We start from the raw sequence: 23,063 nt of genomic DNA on the forward strand, positions 1-23,063 counted from the left end.
GAACCCTGCTCAGGGCAGAGGGAGTACTGGGAGCTGTGGAAGCGTTCACGCCAGGGCCAGCCGCCACACTCCAGAGCCCGAGTCCCGAGACATGGGGCTGCGTGATCGCTTGTGATGGGGACCGGGAGATGGGAAATGGGCTGTGGGGGAACTGGTCTCAAATGTCACAACACCTAGTTAATCAGCAACCAGTCCATCAATTAAATATCCACCCATCACCTATCACCTTTCAAAGGGAGAAGGAGTAACTCCCATTAAGACCAAAATGGGTTTGAAGTCGATCCGAGACAGATTAAAATACTGTTATGAATCTGTGTCGGGGAGGAGGGGCGGGGTCTGTGGATAATATGCCTGCACTTGTACTTTTTAAAAATAGACCCTGCAAACTTAAGGAGACCAGGCTACCAAGATAGCAGGGTTAAAGGTCACAAAGCGTGCATTCTGGGAAGAGCATCAACTTCCTGGAATATTGCTTGTATTTGGCAATTCGGAAAAAAAGAATTTATGGCCCTATGATTTCAATGAATAAAATTTATTTTCTCCAACGATTGATCATTAAAGCATACACTTCGGGGAGTAAAGTCACTTGTGTGCTGCCAGACCTCACAATCTGAGTTCAAAACCCAGGTCCCACATGTTGGGAGGTGAGAACAAACTATTAACAAATTATCCTCTGATCGTCACGTGTGTGTGTGTGTGTGTGTGTGTGTGTGTGTGTGTGTGTGTGTGTGTGCACATGAGTGCAGGCATATGTCACACACACACACCAGGTGAAGAAAATGTAACACAATGAAAACTTTTAAGAAAGCATACTCATCTATACTGACAGCACCTTGTGATCCCCCAGCAGAACCAATTTAAAAGTCGAATACAACATGGAAATACATGTCAGACAAAAGAGAGACTGAGACAAAAATCTGACTTACCATCAAGTAAAACATGAGCTTTCTGAAACGGCGGCTTAACGCCATGCTAAATTAACAGCGGTTTTTCAGTTTTTTTTTTTTCTTTAACAAAAACTATTTTCAAGAGTTTTCCAAACGTACAAGCATCAGCAGCTACAAGCAAGCCACTCAAACAAGCGTTTGCCCAGTCCCGGCCATGCTCATCTGTGAGCTTCCCATGGTAAGGGCAGCCATCAGGAAGCCGGCGGGCTCTGCATCAGACTTACCCTGTCCACTATGATTTTCCACTCTCAGCTGCTTAAAAAAGCCTTAAAAGCCCACAACAGAGTTAGCAACAGAAAAGGTCGGCTTTATGTCCTTCATGGTGATCCACAAGACCTTTCCCTGCCTCTTACCTTCCTCGCCACTTAGCACGCACCCTTCTTGTTCCCCTTGCCACGCATCATGGCGTGCCCACATGCATCTTTGTTAACACAGATGTCTGTGTACATTGCAGGCAAGGATCTGCACGTGAGGGAGAACATACAGTTTCTTCTTCCTTGGTTTCCGAGATCCGGTGACTTTGCTTAATGTTGTATATTCTAAGTCCATTCGTTTCTTTCTCTTGTTAATTTTGTGAGTCCTTTCTTCGTACCGTATCTCCCGTGTCTGTCTGCCTGTTGATGGACTGCTAGCTTGCTCCCATTTCTTTGGCTGCCGTGAATGGGGCAGCCATAAATACAAGGTTGTAAGTGCCTCAGAGGTGAGGTGTGGAGTTCTCTGGGTGTCTGACGAGGAGTCACAAGCCCCATGAGGAACTTCTATTTTGGGCTCCGTAACGAGCGAATTCCCACCCTACTGTCAGTGAATGAGAATTCCTGGCCGTTTTGTTATTGTTTTTGTTCATTATTTCCTTATGGCTTTAAGCAACTTTCTGGAAAAGTGGAATTTCACATCTAAGATAAAAACTCAGCCCTTAGCTGGCAAGGAGGATTGGGTGAGCAAACCCAACCGCACTGGAATCTCTGCTTACACGAAAGGATTCCTTCTTCTCCGCCATTCAGCTTTCAGCCCCATCCTGTCCTCACCAAGACATCCTCGGTCCCTCTCTGTGCTTCCTGCAATCCTTCCGCCAGCCCCTCTGTCCATACTGTATGGTATCCAAACCTCGTGTGCCCCTTCACATATGTGGATTGGGGACTTGCCCTGCCTTTTGCCAGAGCAGGCAAGGGCAGCAAGAATGGCTTGCACTGGCAGCCGTGCCTCAGTTATGACTTGGATCCACAGCCCCGCCTACTTCCACTCCTCAGTTATTTCTTACCGAAAAGCCAACCGATGAACCCAGATGTAAGTTTATTAACGGGTTAGCATTAGTACACAGACTTCCTCTGAGCCTGCCTGGTTGTTGTGATTCCAAGAGGGAACGATAAAGTTGGGAGCACACAATTGTTCGGGTCTGTAGAGCCGTGTGCTGGCTTCTACTCAAGCTGGTGAAGCACTTGGGGAGACTTTGCCAGCTGCCCAGCTTCTCTCCCCCAACCCCATGTTAATGGGGCAAAACTGTGTTTAGACAACGGGAAATCAGAAGAAGAGATATGCTAACACCAGGGCCTTTTACTGCGTTTTTTTCCTTTCTCTGTCAGACATTCAGTTAAGGGAGTAACCCGGGGTTAGGGTTGTGGGGAAAAATACGTGCTGTTTTGCCAGCATGCTTGGTAAGTCGCTCTTCCTGACTGTTAGCATCTTAAGAAGCCCCTGTACTATCAGTGAGGTTGACCATCATTGGGCACAAAGCCTCCTTGAGCTGACCCAGTCTAGCTGCTACATCGCATCTTCTGCTTTTTCTTTCAGCATCATCCAGTCAGGCAGAGAAGGAGTTGACGGATTCCCCTGCAGCCTCCAAACGCTCCTCCTTCCCAGGTAGCTCCGAGACTCCGCTCTCATCGAAGAGGCCAAAGGCATCAGAGGAGATCAAACCCGAGCAGGTGAGACCAGGAGAGGGTCTGCTGTGGTGTGGGGGTGGCGGGTGTTGGAGATGTTGGCGGGGAATGAACTCTGGGCTGATTGGGTCTTGGGAAGAAGGCCCAGCTTCAGGAGGGGTCAGACGACTGAGTCGGAGCGACACGTGTGTCCCCACAGATGTACCAGTGTCCCTACTGCAAGTATAGCAACGCTGACGTGAACCGGCTGCGGGTGCACGCCATGACGCAGCACTCGGTGCAGCCCATGCTTCGCTGCCCCCTGTGCCAAGACATGCTCAACAACAAGATCCACCTCCAGCTGCACCTCACCCACCTCCACAGCGTGGCACCTGACTGCGTGGAGAAGCTCATTATGACGGTAAGGCAGCCAGGATGAGGACCCCGAGGCTTCTCTCCCCCCCGGGGGTCAAAAGCCATGCGGTAGTAACATGAACAGGATCTGGTCATTGGCCCAGGAGCATGAGAAGAATCACCTCAGCTCTGTGGCCGAGGTTTGACTGTCCCTGTCCCGCGCTTGGTGTAACCATGGCAGGCCCATGGCCTTGATTTCAAGAAACCATCATTCAGAGCCTCCAGGTCTCGGTTGCGTAGTCTAGGGCTGCTTGGCTCTCCCGGGCATTATACCTCCCTTCCCTTCATAGCCAACCCTGTTGGAAGACGTCGGACACATTCCCATTATCAAATGAGAAAACTAAGTCTCAACAAACTTACCCCAAGTGTCACTCGTCAGCTAAGACCTGAACGCACATCTGTCAGCTCTGGGCATAGTGTGGGAACACGAGGCATTCTCAAGTAGGCATTTCGTTCTCAGAGCAGGAAAGTCATCCGTTTGGCCGTGGCATGCTGGCTCACAAACGCAGACTTTACACCTGCACACGATGCTGTTAGACCTGCAAGACTCAGAAGGCCAACTCTTGAATGGCCATCATAGACGCGACCGAAAGATCCAGTCCTTACATTAAATCCTAACTGCAGTGTGAAAACATCAAAGCACTGTAGCTGGTCGCCGTGCCTTACTGTAGCTGGTCGCCGTGCCTTACTGTAGCTGGTCGCCGTGCCTTACTGTAGCTGGTCGCCGTGCCTTACTGTAGCTGAACCGTGCCAGGGCCACTAGGAAAGGCCTTCCCCGTCACTGGAGGAGGAAGACGGAGTTTCTCTCCCGGTCTAGCATCATTTCAGCGGTGGGATAAGAAGCTGATGGGAGGGGTTGGGGATTTAGCTCAGTGGTAGAGCGCTTACCTAGGAAGCGCAAGGCCCTGGGTTCGGTCCCCAGCTCCGAAAAAAAGAACCAAAAAAAAAAAAAAAAGAAGCTGATGGGGGCTGACATTTCACGGGGAGATTCCCAGAGAATCAGTCTCCTGTGAATCCCATCCTGACTAAGGGTGGCAGGTTTCATTTCGAGGGCATTTCCAGTCCCACTTGGTTATGTAAAAGTAACGAGTGTTGTCCAAGGATGCTCAGTCTGGATGATTGACCTACCAAGAGGACCTGAAGTAGCCGGTGGGAGCCCTAAGGCGGCATAGCCTGAGCTTCGGTCCAGTGGCACCGTGGGACAGATTCACAGGAGGAAGAGTGGGTCCTCTCCTGTGGATGGGAGAGTAGCTGCAGAGCAGTTCCCTGGCAAGTCTCAACCACCTTGGAAATAGGCAGGGATTTTTCCTGGGCCTTCTGTCTGTTTCTGAATGCCTGGGACTCAGGGAACCTGAAGGAACAGAAGAGGCAGGGAGAGAACCTTTTTTTCTTTTTTTTTTTTTTAATTTAGCTATATTTTTCTTCCACTTGAACGGTTATTTTTATTGTTTAATATGAATCTACTGTGACAACCATGGGCCTATAGTAATCTCTATGCCTGGAATACATTAGAGAGTAAAATAGTTTTATATCCCTCAGTACTAGTATGTAAATTGTATTTTAAATATCCATTGTTGGTCACGATTTAATATTATTTACTTTTGCTTGTTTTGGGGGACAGGGTTTCTCTGTGTGGCCCTGGCTTTCTTGGTATTCACTCTGTAGACCAGGCTAGCCTCAAACCCAGAGATCCACCTGCCTCTGCCCTCCCGAGTGCTCAGAGTAAAGGTGTTCACCACGACCACCAGCTTAGGCGGTCACTTTTTTATTTTTATAACTAGAACCAGAGAGACAGACTTCAGGTAGTAATTTTCACGATCACTGTGAATCTTTTGCCACTAAAGTCTTCAGGAGCAGGTTATTGCTGTGGTGTTCGCCTGGGTCCCAGTCCCTGGGATCTTTTACCCCACTAAATAGCACCTTGTGAAGAGGCAGCTTCCCACCTGTTTAAAGACCAAAGAAAACGGTGCCACTGGCATCACACTGAGTGCTGTCATGAGCCCTCCTGGGAACGGTGTCAGAGCCAGAAGCAGCTGTTGGCAGTGCCAGGGAGCGCCCCACACATTGGGAGAACTAGGCGCTTAGCCTGTTCTTGAACCTCTGGCAGTGAGATCACGCAGGAGCCAGCCGTCACTACCTCAAGGTTCTGCACTTGGCTCTGTACAGAAGCCTCACGGGGCTCATCTTCCCACAGACAATAGAGCTGCTTTCTAGACACTTCTGAGAAGCGTGCACACTGTGTAAAATGTGCTGGTTATAGGAAACCAGTTTGCTAGTCTCAGGGAGCTACTAGATTGCAAAAAGGGGAGTTGGAAGCAGGGAGACACATGAGCAGTGTGAGTGTCTTAAGAGCTCCTCTGGACTTCAAAGTCGATGTGAGAGGCTTACCTCCGCTCTCGACTTGGGAAGCTGGAGTGATAACTGTCCTACATAACTGGTTCTTCGAGTCACGAGGCTAGTTTTGCAAGTGATGTTTTTTCCTTCTCCATCCCAAACAGTTGCGAGCGAGCGGCCCCTCTCCAGGGTAAACCCGGAATCCTCTTTGATGGCCTAGACTCCCAATCTTGGTCAGATGCCAGGGTTGTTCTTGGGAAAAGTTTGGTGTTAAAATGGGATTTGCAATTGTTCTACAACTAAGTGATGTTAATGAGCCTGTGGCTGAAATCACGTCCCCAAAGGGCATTTTACAGTAATTTTATTAGAAAATCGGCCCTGGGAAAGCATTGGTTAGGCTTTCTGACAGTTTATCTGTTTGTGCTTTGCCAAGTGGAGCGGCGAACTCTGAAAGCAATCTGGTGAAGACACCTAACCAAAGCCTTCCTTCCTGTGTTTCATCACGAGGAGTAGCCAGTGTACCTGGCCATTCAACCTCCAAGAGGCAGAACTCCTGTCTCCTCAGATCCTGAGAGGCAAAGTGAATGGCAGTGAGCAGAGAGGCCCAGGCAGGTGGCTTTGGCCATGGAACAGGAAAGGCTGCCGAAGGCCCCCAGATAACATGATCCCGGCTGGGTGTGCGACATAACCAGGGTCTCTGAAGCTAGACATTCCGAAGAATTTTTATTTCGGTGTCTAGGTCTAGAGTCCCAAGGAAGTAGCTAGTATTGGATTTCAGTCCATCTGAAAGTAACTTCCGCCTTGATAAATGGAAATAGATTACTTTTTACGCAATGTCTTTCCGTTCTGTTGTAAATGGAGAGGGTTTTGAGGAGGCTTCATTTAATAATACCTTATCAGACAGCTTTCAGGAACCTGCAGTGTCTAATACGTCTGTTGCTATGGTAACAGCTGCTTGCTTATGCTCTGCGTCTCATATCTATGTCTTCCATGGGTCCCCTTCTTCTTACTGATGAGGGGGCTTGGGAAAAAAAATGTCGTCCACCGGCAGCATCTACAGAGCTGGCCATGTACTGTGGAAACAGCACCCGCAGCACTCGCTTCTTCATGGCCTACCGGAAACAAACCAAACAGTATTTTTTTTTTTTAACACATCACATGACAGAAGGGAATCTCTGAAGCTTTAGGGCAGTGAGACAAGCTTGCCCCCACACTTGGCTGGGCAGTCCCCTCCACCATGTTGATTTCAAATACCTAAGTCTTATTTCCGCACGAGCCAAGGCTTTAGGGGGGGGAAATGTCCGTGCTTCCACTCTGTCCCTGTACTGGCAGGGGAGGATGAGGGCCCAGGGACACATGCTTCTGGATCCTCAGCGAGAATGGGAAAGACCACCCACCATGCGTTTCAATACTCGTAAATTATTCTAATTGATCAGTGTCTTCTAAGTGACAGGACATACCACTGGGATCCTAGATCATTAATATGGGGACATTTTCTTTGTTCTTTAATCACTTAACAAAATGGGACCTCGCAGCTGAAATGAGGCCAAGCCGAGAACACCTTGTTCAGTAGTCCTTCCTCTTCCTCCTGTTTTCTGGCCCACAATTACCCCTCTTTTTATTCCAGAGGAGCCCAGACCCCTTCCTGTGCTCCTGGCCCCCTACCTTGCCTGTGGTTTTCTCTTGGCTGCTCTTTGGGGGACAATAGTTTGGTCTCCTGTGTTCTTTAAACACCGTCTATCACTCTCTCTGCTCCGTGTACATGGGGACCTCGGGGGCAGGCTTCCCCCTCCCCCACAAAGGGGCTCTTGTGCTCCCCCTGGCCCCGAGGCTGTCACACCCACCTGCGTATCAGCTCTTTCACTTTGTGTCCATCTCGAAGGAGGAAGGTAATGGAAATAATCGGGCTTCATTAATTCCAAGGCCTGCGAGATGATAGCCATTTGGAGCCTGTTTGCCAATTAGATGGTCTAAATTAGAAGTGACCTTGGTATACTGCCGGCCGCCTGCCTCTCGGGGTCTAATGAAGCTTTGCTCTCCAATCCATTCCCCCCTCAGCTCTCTTGTCTGTGTACACACACACACACACACACACACACACACACACACACACACACACACGTACATACGTACGTATAACTGTTTCTGCTTCTTGTGTCCTACCCAACCCCACTTCATCAGTCCTAATCGTCCTCCATTTTAAAACTCTGGTTCTGGTTTATGGGTACGTTATTTCGATCTACATAAATTGTTGGTGCAGCCTACGGTTTTGTCTGTCTGTTTATGTCTGAGTTTCACACCACTTTAGAAAGAAGATAAATGGGGAGTGGGGAGGGAGGTTTGTCAGTAAAGACGGCATCGCAGTGTTCTGTTGCACAGTAGGACCAAATAACCACCAACCGCAGTACATATTTCAAATGTAAGAGAAGCTTCTTAATGCCTCACGAAGAGATGATGAATGTTAGAGGACAGGCATATGCCAAGGCCCTCACTTGATCTGTACACGGGGTACACATGCGACAAAACCTCACGCTGAGCCCTTTGTACAATTATACGCATCCATCAATTAAAATTTCTTGAAAGTGGTCCAGCTGGTATGCATCGTTAGAATCCCAGCACTCAGGCAGGGGGATTATGAGTTGGAGGCTTGCCTTGGGCGATATGAGACGTTAGGTCTTAGAAAGTAAAACTTTGCAAGTATACTATTATTTTTCTAAGACGAAACATGACAGAGACAAGGTCTCGTTGAGACTGTGTTGCCATGCCTCACTGGCAATGAGGAAGGAAGGAAGAAAGGAAGGAAGGAAGGGAGGGAGGGAGGGCGGGAGGGAGGGCAGAAGGGCATCACTCAGCCTCTGCTGTGCTTGTGGGCACAGGGAGAGCCGGGCCCTGAAGCCTCCTCATCAGGGAGCACGGCATTCATGAGTAGCTCGAGGTCAGCCCTGAAATCAGTTCAGTTTTAGATTCATGCCTAGAACATAGAACTGCTACCCAAAGAGTGGCTAGGTCCATTACCACGGGGAGCAGAGTATAGCCTAAGCTACAAGTGGTGTTAGACATGGACCTTCCACATCTGTGACCTGGAGCCTGGAAGAGCAGGCCAGCTAATCTTTCTAATTAGCTTCCCAAAAGAAGTGACAAAAGCCAGCCATCCCTTCTTACATCACGGTGAGGACCAGAACTACTAATACCCTGGGCGTATACGAGGTATCCTTGGTTATTTGGGGTCCACTCATCACACGAAATCTTGAAAGGGATTAATTTATGATCCACAATCCTGAGGACCTAGGAACAAGTTAGAACCGGTCATTCATGAACCCATTCCACTGGTTCACGGTGACCAAGGGAAGTTCACCAGAATCCATGGGTTATTTCCCCCTGTCGGGGAGCCTGTGATTCCTCGAAATTGCATGAGGTCTTCTGTGCTCTCAAAAGTGTTCTTCTGAAGGCTACACCTTTCACTGAACTTCCGAGATCTCCCCAGGTTACTCTGGGTGGTGAGCTTCCTAGGAGCAGGAACCCCGTCTTGTCACAGCATCACGTGAGCACTGTTGGGGACCAAAAGAGTAAACAGTCACAGTCATCCAAAAGCCCTCCCCTGCCCACAGGGCACAGCTTTGGGATTGCCCACATGTGAAGCTTCTCAGCTTGAGGGGACACTCTGCTTTCTGTTTCTGACAAGTGACAATTGCTCAGCTTCAGAGTAGGGCGTTTCACAGCAGACCAGGACTGGCTGCCCACTTGTCATGAAGACATTAGAGCCTCTGCATCCAGATTTCTGGTGCCCACTCTTCAGCCAGTGATTCCAACAGCATCCCTCTCACCTACCTCTGCATCCTCTGTAGTGTGCTTAACCTTGGCTCAGAAGAGACGGAAGGGCGGCATCCAGCATCATGGCTGAGGCCAGTCCTGAGGGAGTAACAGCTCTCTTCAGCCGATTTGGGTTTTCTTTTTTTCTTCCTTTAACCAGAAGACCTCTGTCTTACCGTTAAGTCTATAAACATGTCGGGTGTTTGTAGACATGCAGGTACCTTGGTTTCCTATTGCCGTGATAAAACACCAGGACCAAGAGCAAGTTATAGAAGGAGAGTTTATTCTGACTTATCGTTCAGAGGGCAAGGGTCCGTCCTGGCAGGGAGGCAGCACAGCAACGAGCACATCTCTACCATGTAAGCATGAAGCAGACAGACAGACAGACAGACAGACAGACAGACAGACAGACAGACAGAATATTAACTAGAAATGGGGTAAAGCGAAAATCCTCAAAGCCTGCCCCTTGTGACATACTTGTCCCAGTGTCTTAGTCAGGGTTTCATTGCTGTGAGCAGACACCATGACCAAGGCATCTCTTATATGGACATTTAATTGGGGCTGGCTTACAGGTTCAGAGTTCCAGTCCATTATCATCAAGGCAGGAGCGTGGCAGCATGCAGGCAGGCATGGTGCAGGAGGAGCTGAGAGTTCTACATCTTCATCCGAAGGCTGCTAGCAGAATACTCACTTCCAGGCAGCTAGGACGAGGGTCTTAAACCCACACCCACAGTGACACACCTACTCCAACAAGGCCATAGCTTCTAATAGTGCCACTCCCTGGGCCGAGCACATACAAACCATCACGCTTAGCAAGGCTGCACCTTCCCAGTCTCCAAACAGTGACACCAACTAGAGACCAAGTACATCTACCCTACAAGGGACATTTCTCATTCAAAACCCACAAGTAGCCATCAGAAAAGTCAGTTCTTATGTGTGTAGGTATGTAAGCTGATTGTATACTGGCCATAGTTGGGGGTGGGTAGGCCTGGAGGGCAAGCATCTGAGGAGAAGAAGGAGTGGCGGAGAGCAAGCTAGGCTATGTTTACGTGTTACCTGCAGAAAAGTCAGTGGTAGGGTTCAGTTCTTTGAGGATATCAGAGGTTTGGGCATACTTAGAATGGCTATAACCTAGTCATGGTTTGACCCTCTCTCCACCCTGTGCTTTGATGTGTTTGCTGGGAGGGAAGGCCTTTTGAGATCTTTACCCAGAGCAGTTGACTGGATGCACTGGACTCACTGGACACTGTGGCCATGACACTCCTGACCCTTCCACACAGGAACCAAGTATAAGTTTGGAAACCAAGGCAAGACAAGGCAAGCACAGAAGGAGCCTTTGTAAACCCCCCACCCCTTCCCTCTTCACTGAGCAGGGCTCACCCGAGAGCTGTTAGCATCTGGGAACTGACAGAGACCCCACTGGTAGGTCTACACAGTAAGGCGGCTTCCCTGTCAACCTTGGTGCAGACATATGCACACACAGACCCCCACTAGGTTTCCTAGACCCTTAGTTCCCTTCGGGGATCCTCCTCTTTGCCTTCTGGGGATTTCTTGCCTATTAAATCTCTCACGCCAACTCTCCCCGCTCTCCCGGATATAGTATAGCTGGGGCAGGAGCACACAGATAGAAGTCCTTCCTTACACACACGGGGCAGGAGTTCCGGGCTCAGAGATTAAGATGCAGAGGAGCTCGTGAGGCTGATGATTATATTTCGGGGAGAGTTAATTGATGGAAGGCGAAGGCAGACAAAGAGCCACTGCTTACTGCCTTCTTGAATCCCAATCAGGAATTATGATTAAAGTCGCAGCGAGACAACAGAGGGCTGATGAATTGGTGTCTTTTTTTTTTTTCCTCCCCTTTTTTTGCCGTCATTCACACTTGATTGACTTCAACCTTTCAAGTGCAAAAGTCTCTCTTTTCCATTATTATTCATAGCCATCTGAGTTTTTCTAATTAAAGTGTATGAAAACAATTACTGATCCGTCGTACTGAGTCTGTTGGAGGCGATGTCTGCCTTACTGTAACGCTTAGAAAAAGCCCACGGTTTTCTATAATGATGCGCGGCTGAGGTGAGAGATAATTTTATTCTTTTTTACTCCGTAGGGTAGGGCTTTTTTTTTTTATTTCTCATGATTCATTTTTCATAATTCCTAAAGATCCCAAAAAAAGGACTGATCCTGCAGCTACAGTTGAGAGAAAAGGTGTGTGTGGGGGGCCCTTTTTATTTTCCTTCTCTTTCTCCCACTCTCACCCCCAACCTCGTGCTCTCCCTCGGCTGAAGACTATAAATTAATCGGTGACCTTTCACTTCTTGGATTCCCGCTGGAGTCCCCAGCCACACTGGTCAGAAATGCTTTCTATTAGAAAGAAAATAGACAGAATGAGTTTGGCACTCTCCACTCCGTTCTGGACAATTCAGCAGCGGTGGCAGGCTCTGTGCAGTGGCGCAGCCGTCTGGGGGCAGGCACATGCCTTTCCCATTCTCCTGTCACACACCTGCTCTGCCTAGCGCGGTGGGCCTTCTCCTCTCCACACCCTTCCCTTTGGTGCCTGAGTGCCTCTTGCTTCAGATTTGTGCCCGTTGGCTTCCAGACCTGAAAAAAATACCCATCGAGAACCTAAATACGAACTCTTCTTCTTGGTTAGGGGCCACAGTTGTTTGGGCTTCCCCTGCTTGTTGAATGCCAGCAGCTGTCCGAGAGAGGCTAGGATCTCACAATCTTGAAGATATTTTTAAAATATTGAGTTTGAACAAAACTCTAAGAGAAATTAGTCTTGCAGCGAAGTTTCATCTGATTGGTCCAGCAGGGCCTCCAGGTGGGGCTGGGCACCAAGCTACCTCTGCAGCAGTTGTCCGTTAAAGACAGTTTCTGATTCATCTGAAATTGTTGTCGCTGCCAAAATTTCCTGCCTCAAGCAAAGGGAGATTGGCGCCCTTCCCCCAACCCCCGACCCCCGCCCCTTTAGTTTCCAGAATGTCACAGGTGTATACAATGAGACACGATCATGTCTGCGCCCCATCTTGCCCTCCAACGGCACCTATGTCTTAGTTAACAGGAGCCCTCCCTGATGAGGTAGGTCATCTGCAGGTCCCACTGCAGACTGAGGAGCTGTGGGCAGCTGGCACTTGCCGGGATAGGGAGAACTGTTTGATTTTTAAGGATGTAACCACTGTGAGTTGTACTTGGTCCTTACCGGGGCTGTTCTTCAGATGGAGCCCTTATTCTCCACCCTGGATACTGCAGGCTGCAGTCGCCTGCCACTGTCACACGTACGGGAGAGCCTGTGATAGGGTCTAGCTTCTGGCCACACAGCAGGGAGGCGGAGGGGAAAGTCTGAGGATCTGACCTAAAATGTAGCTGCTTAGATCTCAGGGCTAATTATGGAAATACTCCATTAGGGGCTAACAGCCCAGTCTCAGGGTCAGGGATGGGGCCCTGTTGTCGAACGCTGTGCAGAAGTAGCTGGATTGCTGGGATGCTGGGCACATGTTCCCTCTGATGCTCTGAGCCTCGTGCAGGAAAGGCTCTAGACAAGAACTCTGACTTGACGTGAGTTACCAAACCTGCTTGTTCGTGCTTGATGTCAGCTTGTAAAGGGTTACACAGTGTTGTTTCCTGGAAAATCTGCCAGTGTATGCCTGTCCTCAGCCTCCCTTTGTTCTCCTCTCTGCCTCTTACCCTGTCCTTCCTCCTCTCCTCGCCTGAATACATTTTGAAAACAGTGCTACAATGCTCCCTGCTTCAAGATTACCACGTACTTTACTAGGTATGATTTAATTAGGGCCCTTATTATGTTTGCGGCGGCTTAAGGTGGGCCTTTCAACTTATCTACCTAATTGGCTGCACAAGAAGTTTCACAGCCCATGACAAAACATTGTCAGTGATCAAAGTCAAAATCCTGCATAAAAGAAAAATATTAATAATAAGATTATTCTTCAAGTGTGCACTGCTAATTATGTCCAGAATGTAACCGTAGAAACACTTTTGACTGATGTGAGCTTTGTCTAATAAACACGAATCTTCACTGAGCTATGCAAAGCGACACCTCCCGCTTTTACACTGGCGAAGGCTAATTCTGCTTATTAAATACATTTTAAACCTTTCGAATTTTGCGTCTGTTTCCCCCTCGGCCTGACCCCTGTTGTTTTCTCTGCCTCTGTCCCCTCAGGTGACCGCTCCCGAGATGGTGATGCCTAGCAGTATGTTCCTCCCCGCAGCTGCTCCGGACCGGGACGGGAACCCCAATTTGGAAGAGGCGGGAAAGCAACCTGGTCAGTGTCTTAGTTCCTCCAAACCGGAACAAGATGGATTCATGGTCAAATTTTTCATAGGGCACGAGGGCTGAGAGATTCTTTAATATATCCTGAGAGACTGGGACTGATGGGTTCCATCGCCAAAGCCCGTGGCCTTTAAGTCTCAGGAAGTGTCCTGTAGTCCGTTTGTTCACGTATGCCCCCCTGGCGCGCTCAGTCAGGGCCTAGGCTGCTAGAGACATGCCATTCAAAAGTGGTAAGATTGTCTAGTTGTCTCTCTCGCTACCTCTGCCCAGAACTCTCAGATGCTTCTGGAATCACCTTGTTTAAACATAACATTTGCAAGGGCCGTTTCGTCACAGACAATTCTACTGTGGTCGTGGAATGCCTCTTAGGTTCGTAGCTCTCCTAAGCCTTCAACGCACCCTTACAGACATCGAAGGCCCACACTGCTAGTGCCCAGCCTTCTTCCTGGGGAGGAGTCTCCATCAGAAGTAGACAGATGACCTGGAAAGCGCCACGGTGTTTATGGATATGATGAACTTTTAAAAGAAAAAAAAAAAAGTAATGTAGCTTAGTAATTTATTAACTCTCCTGCTAGCATGAACAAAGACCTGGGTCGGAGAAACAGGGATGTCAAAGCAAAGGGCGGTGGGGGTGGGGGTGGGGGTGGGGGTGGGCATGTCACATTAAACATGAAACTAAATGCTCGTAAGAATCCCGAAATGTAGAACTTCCTCACAACTTGGGACAGCATTAGTGCGGATGTCCCTGACAACAAAGTCTGATGTGCTTAAATTTTTATAACCACAAAGTCAGCATAAAGGGCGCCATTAGGACGGGTAACCCTCAGACCACCTTTGGAGAGACTGAGGCTTCAGAATTAAATACTGTTTTGAAGACCGTTAGGTCTATGCTGTGACACGAGCCTGTTCTGAACTGGACCTATGTATGGCCTTCTTCCGTCCATCTGGCTGATGGGCGTATTCCACTGGCCCTGTGGACAGAGCTGGGCTCTGGGTGCTACCCTGGAAACAAAGCCTTCTTTATCTCTGGGCTTGATGTGTTTGCTTTGGTTTGGTTTTTTTTTTTTTACAGAAACTTCGGAGGACCTGGGGAAGAACACCTTGCCCTCTGCAATCATGGAGCACAGCGGGGACCTCAAGCCCTCTTCTGCTGACCCCAGTTGCATGAGAGAAGACTCGGGCTTCCTCTGCTGGAAGAAGGGGTGCAACCAGGTCTTCAAAACCTCCGCCACTCTGCAGACCCACTTCAACGAGGTGCACGCCAAGCGGCCTCAGCTGCCCGTGTCGGACCGCCACGTGTATAAGTACCGTTGCAACCAGTGCAGCCTGGCTTTCAAGACCATTGAAAAGCTGCAGCTCCACTCGCAGTACCACGTGATCAGAGCCGCCACCATGTGCTGCCTCTGTCAGCGCAGTTTCCGGACTTTCCAGGCTCTAAAAAAACACCTCGAGACTAGTCACCTGGAGTTGAGTGAGGCTGACATCCAGCAGCTTTATGGGGGGCTTCTAGCCAACGGGGACCTCTTGGCGATGGGAGACCCCACCCTGGCTGAAGACCACACCATCATTGTTGAGGAAGACAAGGAGGAAGAGAGCGACCTAGAAGACAAGCAGAGCCCGACAGGCAGCGACTCTGGGTCAGTACAGGAGGACTCAGGCTCAGAGCCAAAGCGAGCTCTGCCTTTCAGGAAAGGCCCCAACTTCACCATGGAGAAGTTTCTGGATCCTTCCCGCCCTTACAAGTGTACCGTCTGCAAGGAATCCTTCACTCAAAAGAACATCCTGCTGGTGCACTACAACTCTGTCTCGCACCTGCACAAGCTAAAGAGAGCCCTTCAGGAGTCGGCAACCGGCCAACCGGAGCCCACCAGCAGCCCGGACAACAAGCCGTTCAAGTGTAACACTTGCAACGTGGCGTACAGCCAGAGCTCCACCCTGGAGATCCACATGAGGTCTGTGTTGCACCAGACCAAGGCCCGGGCAGCCAAGCTGGAAGCTGCAAGTGGGAGCAGCAACGGGACTGGCAACAGTGCTGGGGTGTCCCTCAGCTCCTCTACCCCGAGTCCCGTGGGCAGCAGTGGAGCGAACAACACCTTTACCGCCGCCAACCCAAGCAGTGCCACCATGGCTCCGAGCGTAAATGCACTGAGCCAGGTGCCCCCCGAGAGCGTGGTGCTGCCTCCTCTGGGGAATCCCATCAGTGCCAACATCTCTTCCCCCTCAGAGCCCAAGGAGACCAACCGGAAGAAGTTAGCGGATATGATTGCATCCAGGCAGCAGCAGCAGCAACAGCAGCAGCAGCAGCAACAGCAGCAGGCCCAGACACTTGCCCAGGCACAGGCTCAAGTCCAGGCACACCTGCAGCAGGAGCTGCAGCAGCAGGCCGCCCTGATCCAGTCTCAGCTGTTCAACCCCACGCTCCTTCCTCACTTTCCCATGACCACCGAGACCTTGCTCCAACTGCAGCAGCAGCATCATCTACTCTTCCCCTTTTACATCCCCAGTGCAGAGTTCCAGCTCAACCCTGAGGTGAGCTTGCCTGTGACCAGCGGGGCACTGACACTGACGGGGTCAGGCCCAGGCCTGCTGGAAGACCTGAAGGCTCAGATCCAGATCCCACAGCAGAGCCACCCACAGATACTGCAGCAGCAGCAGCAGCAGCAACAACAACAGAGTCAGCTCTCTCTTTCCCAGAGTCACTCAGCTCTCCTTCAGCCAAGCCAGCACCCGGAAAAGAAAAACAAAGTGGTCATCAAAGAAAAGGATAAGGAAAGCCAACGAGAGAGGGAAGGGCCGGAGGGGGCAGAGGGTAACCCAGGACCAAAGGAATCACTGCCAGATGCCTTGAAGGCCAAAGAGAAGAAAGAGTTGGCACCAGGGGGTGGTTCTGAGGGCTCTATGCTTCCTCCACGCATCGCTTCGGATGCCAGGGGGAACGCTACCAAGGCCTTGCTGGAGAACTTTGGCTTTGAGCTGGTCATTCAGTACAATGAGAACAAGCAGAAGGCACAGAAGAAGAACGGGAAGGCGGAGCAAGGCAGCGAAAGCCTGGAGAAGCTCGAGTGTGACTCCTGCGGCAAGCTCTTCTCCAACATCTTGATTCTAAAGAGCCATCAAGAGCACGTGCATCAGAACTACTTCCCCTTCAAACAGCTGGAGAGGTTTGCCAAGCAGTACAGAGAGCACTACGATAAACTGTACCCACTGAGGCCCCAGACCCCGGAGCCACCCCCACCTCCCCCACCCCCTCCCCCACCCCCGCTTCCGGCGGCGCCCCCCCAGCCAGCTTCCACACCAGCCATCCCCGCGTCGGCTCCGCCCATCACGTCGCCTACCATCGCCCCCGCCCAGCCCTCCGTGCCTCTCACCCAGCTCTCCATGCCGATGGAGCTGCCCATCTTCTCGCCACTGATGATGCAGACGATGCCGCTGCAGACTCTGCCAGCTCAGCTGCCCCCTCAGCTCGGCCCTGTGGAGCCGCTGCCTGCAGATCTGGCCCAGCTGTACCAACACCAGCTCAACCCCACCCTGCTCCAGCAACAGAACAAGAGGCCTCGCACCAGGATCACAGATGACCAGCTCCGAGTGCTCCGGCAGTACTTCGACATTAACAACTCCCCCAGTGAGGAGCAGATCAAAGAGATGGCGGACAAGTCGGGCCTGCCCCAGAAAGTGATCAAGCACTGGTTCAGAAATACCTTGTTCAAGGAGCGGCAGCGGAACAAGGACTCCCCATACAACTTCAGCAACCCTCCCATCACGAGTCTGGAGGAGCTCAAGATCGACTCCCGGCCCCCTTCCCCAGAACCCCAGAAGCAGGAGTACTGGGGAAGCAAGCGGTCCTCGAGAACAAGGTTCACGGACTACCAGCTCCGAGTCCTGCAGGACTTCTTTGACGCCAACGCTTATCCAAAGGACGATGAATTCGAGCAGCTTTCTAACTTATTGAACCTTCCAACCCGTGTCATAGTGGTGTGGTTTCAAAACGCCAGACAGAAGGCCAGGAAGAACTATGAGAATCAGGGAGAGGGCAAAGACGGAGAGCGGCGTGAGCTCACCAACGATAGGTACATTCGCACGAGCAACCTGAATTACCAGTGCAAGAAGTGCAGCCTCGTGTTTCAGCGCATCTTTGACCTCATCAAACACCAGAAGAAGCTGTGCTACAAGGATGAGGATGAGGAAGGGCAGGATGACAGCCAGAACGAGGACTCCATGGATGCAATGGAGATCCTCACCCCTACCAGCTCCTCTTGCAGCACCCCTATGCCCTCACAGGCCTACAGCACCCCAGCACCATCATCGGCCAGTACTGCGCCCTCCGCGTTCTTGCAGCTCACGGCGGAGACTGACGAACTAGCCACCTTCAACTCGAAAGCAGAGGCCAGCGACGAGAAGCCAAAGCAGGCCGACCCTCCCAGTGTACAGCCAAACCAAACCCAAGAGAAGCAAGGACAGCCAAAGCCAGAGGTGCAGCAGCAAGAGCAGGCGGAGCAGAAGACAAACGCACCCCAGCCCAAGCTCCCACAGCTGGCTGCCCCTTCCTTACCGCAGCCTCCTCCACAGGCGCCCCCTCCGCAGTGCCCCCTCCCCCAGTCAAGCCCCAGTCCCTCTCAGCTCTCGCACCTGCCCCTCAAGCCCCTCCACACGTCAACCCCTCAACAGCTGGCAAACCTACCTCCTCAGCTAATCCCCTACCAGTGTGACCAGTGCAAGCTGGCGTTCCCGTCCTTCGAGCACTGGCAGGAGCACCAGCAGCTTCACTTCCTGAGCGCCCAGAACCAGTTCATCCACCCCCAGTTTTTGGACAGGTCGTTGGATATGCCTTTCATGCTGTTTGATCCCAGTAACCCACTCCTGGCCAGCCAGCTGCTCTCGGGGGCCATCCCTCAGATCCCAGCGAGCTCAGCCACTTCTCCGTCCACGCCCACCTCCACGATGAACACGCTCAAGAGGAAGCTGGAGGAAAAGGCCAGCGGCGCCAGCCCTGGCGAGAACGACAGCAGTGGGACGGGAGGAGAAGAGCCGCAGAGGGACAAGCGTTTGAGGACGACCATTACCCCAGAACAGCTGGAGATTCTCTACCAGAAGTACCTGCTGGACTCGAACCCGACTCGAAAGATGCTGGATCACATCGCGCACGAGGTGGGCTTGAAGAAGCGCGTGGTGCAGGTGTGGTTTCAGAACACCCGAGCTCGGGAAAGGAAAGGTCAGTTCCGGGCCGTGGGCCCGGCGCAGGCCCACAGGAGATGCCCTTTTTGCAGGGCGCTCTTCAAGGCCAAGACAGCCCTCGAGGCTCATATCCGGTCTCGGCACTGGCATGAAGCCAAGAGAGCCGGCTACAACCTGACTCTGTCTGCCATGCTCTTAGACTGTGACGGGGGACTCCAGATGAAGGGAGACATTTTTGACGGAACTAGCTTTTCACACCTACCCCCGAGCGGGAGTGACGGTCAGGGCGTGCCGCTCTCGCCTGTGAGCAAAACCATGGAGCTGTCCCCCAGAACTCTTCTCAGCCCTTCCTCCATCAAGGTGGAAGGGCTCGAAGACTTTGAAAGCCCCTCCATGTCCTCGGTTAACCTGAACTTTGACCAAACCAAGCTGGACAATGACGACTGTTCCTCCGTCAACACTGCAATCACAGACACCACAACGGGGGACGAGGGCAACGCCGACAACGACAGCGCCACGGGGATAGCGACCGAAACCAAATCTTCTGCACCGAACGAGGGGTTGACCAAAGCAGCCATGATGGCGATGTCCGAGTATGAAGACCGGCTGTCGTCTGGTCTGGTCAGCCCAGCCCCGAGCTTTTATAGCAAGGAGTACGACAACGAAGGTACCGTGGACTACAGTGAGACCTCGAGCCTCGCGGACCCCTGCTCCCCAAGCCCCGGGGCAAGCGGGTCCGCGGGCAAATCCGGTGACAGCGGGGATCGACCTGGGCAGAAACGGTTTCGCACTCAGATGACCAATCTGCAGCTGAAGGTCCTCAAGTCATGCTTTAATGACTACAGGACGCCCACCATGCTAGAGTGTGAGGTTCTAGGCAATGATATTGGACTGCCAAAGAGAGTTGTTCAGGTCTGGTTCCAGAATGCCCGGGCGAAAGAAAAGAAGTCCAAGCTAAGCATGGCCAAGCATTTTGGTATAAACCAAACGAGTTACGAGGGACCCAAAACAGAGTGCACTTTGTGTGGTATCAAGTACAGCGCGAGGCTGTCTGTACGTGACCATATCTTTTCCCAACAGCATATCTCCAAAGTTAAGGACACCATTGGAAGCCAGCTGGACAAGGAGAAAGAATATTTTGACCCAGCCACTGTACGTCAGTTGATGGCTCAGCAAGAGCTGGATCGGATTAAGAAGGCTAATGAGGTCCTTGGACTGGCAGCCCAACAGCAAGGGATGTTTGACAACGCTCCTCTTCAGGCTCTTAACCTCCCCACCACGTATCCAGCGCTCCAGGGCATTCCTCCCGTGTTGCTCCCCGGCCTCAACAGCCCCTCTTTGCCAGGCTTCACCCCATCCAACACAGGTGGGTCCTGCTGCAGGTGATGGCTTTCAGAGTTCAGTAGAAGCTCGGGGTTTTTTTTTTTTTGTTTTGTTTTGTTTTGTTTTGTTGTTGTTGTTGTTTTTTGTTTTTTGTTTTTTGTTTTTTTTTTTTTTAAATGTGGTTACCAGCACTCCGAGCAGGCACACTAGCCCCTCACACTGCACCTTGTCTCTCTCCGGCTTGAAGCTTCTGTTGCCTCCCAGAGGCAAGTAGGAAGCTAGCCACTTTGGTCACCTAGAAAAGCAACAAGGTTGCAATTCCCATGCAGCCAGTTACCCCCCAGTGCCAGGACATGCCTGGCCCCGTGGACACCACCATGCAGGGGAAGTACCTACTTCTGAGTATGTCCTGACATCACGTTGGTGATGTCTGTTATTAAGAATCACCCGACATAGGCATTTCCAGGGAATGTCAAACCTCTTGGTCACCCGATCCCACCTATGTAATTGGTACGAATGGGAGACAGTGGGATTCCCCAGCTATGTCTGTATTGGAACCCCAAAGCAGCCAGCTGGCTGGAGAGAATTGAAATCTAACCTTTGCCCTCACGTCTGGAATTCCGCCCACCTTTTTGAGAGCAGGAAGCCGATCCTGCGATGTTGCGATGTTGCGTGCCCCAGGAGGCTTCCTCCACGGGTTCTCTTCTGTTCAGAGCAGTGACAGTTTCTATGGAGAATTTCTGTTTGAAATCACCAGGAATCTTGTGCTGGGTAATGTGGTTAGTTTGGACGTGAACACACCAACTCTTTTGGACAAGCAACTAACCGTACACTCCAGGGACTCCCACCCTCACACGTCTGGAATCACACACGTTTTCTTCTTGTTTGGTCTCTCAAAGCTGGGGCTCTTACAGTCCTCCCGGCAGCCATCCCTTCCTTGCTTCTCACTGTCTTTGCCCATCTTCTCTGGGATCCAGCCGTCCTCCTCAAACTGGACCTTCCTCTCCAGCCTCCTGTTACGGGTTAGGCACACACTAGCAAGTCCCCTCTACAAAGTCCCCTGACTAGCACCAGCTCTTCACACTTTAGCCTTGTCTCTCCGAACCCTAACCCTCCCAGAGCAATGCTAGTTAAATTAACATAGTAATGTTTAGTGGTGTTTAACTGCTCTCCGTTTCTTACCAAAGGGACCAGAAAAGAAAGCACTGAGACAAAGGTTTTTGCATGAGTACTGGCACAGACTGAAGCCAGAAAAACAAATCAAGGAAAGTGGTCAGACATTGAATTATCCTTGCCGCCCAGAGCATTGGTGGGAAGGCCTACCATACGATGATGTAAAAATATGAGACTCGGGACCAGCAAGATGGCTCGCTGGGTAAAAGCACTTGACACACGAACCTGATGACCCGATTTCAACCTTCAGAGCCCACATAAAAATGCCAACGCACTGGCACAGATCTGTAATCCCAGGATTCTAGACGAGAAGTTGAAGCAGGAGATTGATGTAGATTTTGGGCCAGCTAACCTGGGTGTAGGTGGGCAGACCTAAGAGAGAATCTGCCTCAGCAGTGCAGGCCAAAACTCATTCCCACAAGATGTCTTTCAGCCTTACCCACTATAGCACATGGTCACCACACACACACACACACACACACACACACACACACACACACACAGTGACAATAAAATTGTTAAAAGTATAATCCAAGTATCTGTATCCCCTTAGAGAAAGCCAGGACCCAGAGAGATCAAGATCGCTCAGCAAGCTAGGGTCGGAGCCAGGCCTCCAGCTTTGTTTGTCTTTTCACCACATCCGATACGAGCAGTCGGTCAGCAGGCATATGTGCTGCCCAGGTTCTGGCCACTTAGGGTGGACTAGGGATAGAGAGCTGGGCTCTTCGTCATCAGGACAGCCTGATGTGCCCGTTACCAAGCACTTTAACTACTGTAGCTCATAGAACCAGTGCATTGGGGGTGGAAGGAAAGGGAGCTGTGTCTATGCACCAGGGCCCAGTGCTAAGTTCTCTCCACCTGGCCGTTCCGTTCATGCCAGCAATCTTGTACTAGAGAAGGCTGAGGTTCTAAGAAGTCTCCCAAGTGAACCAGAGGTCACACGTCTGATGTGTGTCAGCCGCAACCCGCACACAGTCAGTCTGACTCCAGAGGAACTGAGTTTCAGGAGGGGATGAAGAAGCTGGCCCAGTTCTGATCTTACAGATCAGAAAGTCAACGTTAGTGCATTGAGCTGCCCTGCCCAGCGCACGGTTCCCGAATCTTTCTCTTGAAAGCATGAAGCCATGGGCGAAGCCACAGGCGTTCCTCCTTGGCAGGCCTACTGCTTCCCAGCACATAGAAAGTCATGCCCTAAACTCAGACTTTATAATTCCAGCTCGGCCTCATGTGTGCCAGTTTTGCCAGCAAGCCTTTGCACTCTTCTCAGCAGCCAGTCACATCTTCTTCACTAGTGCCTAGTGTACATGAAGGAAATAGGATGCTTGCCTTCAGTGGCTTTCCCGGGACTGGCCACGTGCAGCAGCCATGTTGCTTGCTTTCTTTAACATGGAGTTTCTGCTACATTGTATCATGCAAGCCGGCAGTCTTCATCCAACTCTGGGCTTCAGAGTGTTGTGGTTTTGCCCCTCCCAATCCCTCACCCCATGAGGGCAGTGCCATTCTAGGCAACCTCCACTCCAGGTTTCTGGGAGCAGATGCAGAGGTGTTCCAAGGTCTGAGTTCTCTGGTGCAGCCTCTTTTCACCATCTTAAATTATCCAGTGAGCTCTGCTCCTCCCCAGCAGACTTGCCTTACCCCAGCTTGAGCTCCGTGTTCCCTCCGTCTGCAGCAATACTTCTTACTCAGGGTTTCCGCTGCTGAGGAGAGACGCCATGACCAGAGCAACTCTTGTAAGGACAACATTTAATTGGG

The 23,063-nt window shown here is 51.1% G+C and overlaps 1 protein-coding gene across 4 annotated transcripts in view; it reads left to right on the forward strand.

Moving 5' to 3' along the window:
- Zfhx3 (zinc finger homeobox 3) overlaps window positions 1-23,063 on the forward strand; it is a 255,000-nt gene that overhangs the window by 224,653 nt on the left and 7,284 nt on the right. For all 4 annotated transcript variants that reach the window (XM_087594610.1, XM_087594612.1, XM_087594611.1 and 1 more), the window contains 4 exon segments: window positions 2,736-2,869; window positions 3,024-3,224; window positions 13,533-13,635; window positions 14,716-20,181. In XM_087594610.1, the coding sequence (XP_087450736.1) occupies window positions 2,736-2,869; window positions 3,024-3,224; window positions 13,533-13,635; window positions 14,716-20,181 (5,904 nt within the window).

This window comes from Rattus norvegicus, chromosome 19 (assembly GCF_021556685.1).
Source record: "Rattus norvegicus strain SHRSP/BbbUtx chromosome 19, alternate assembly SHRSP_T2T, whole genome shotgun sequence".
In the NCBI taxonomy this organism is placed as follows: Eukaryota; Metazoa; Chordata; class Mammalia; order Rodentia; family Muridae; genus Rattus; species Rattus norvegicus.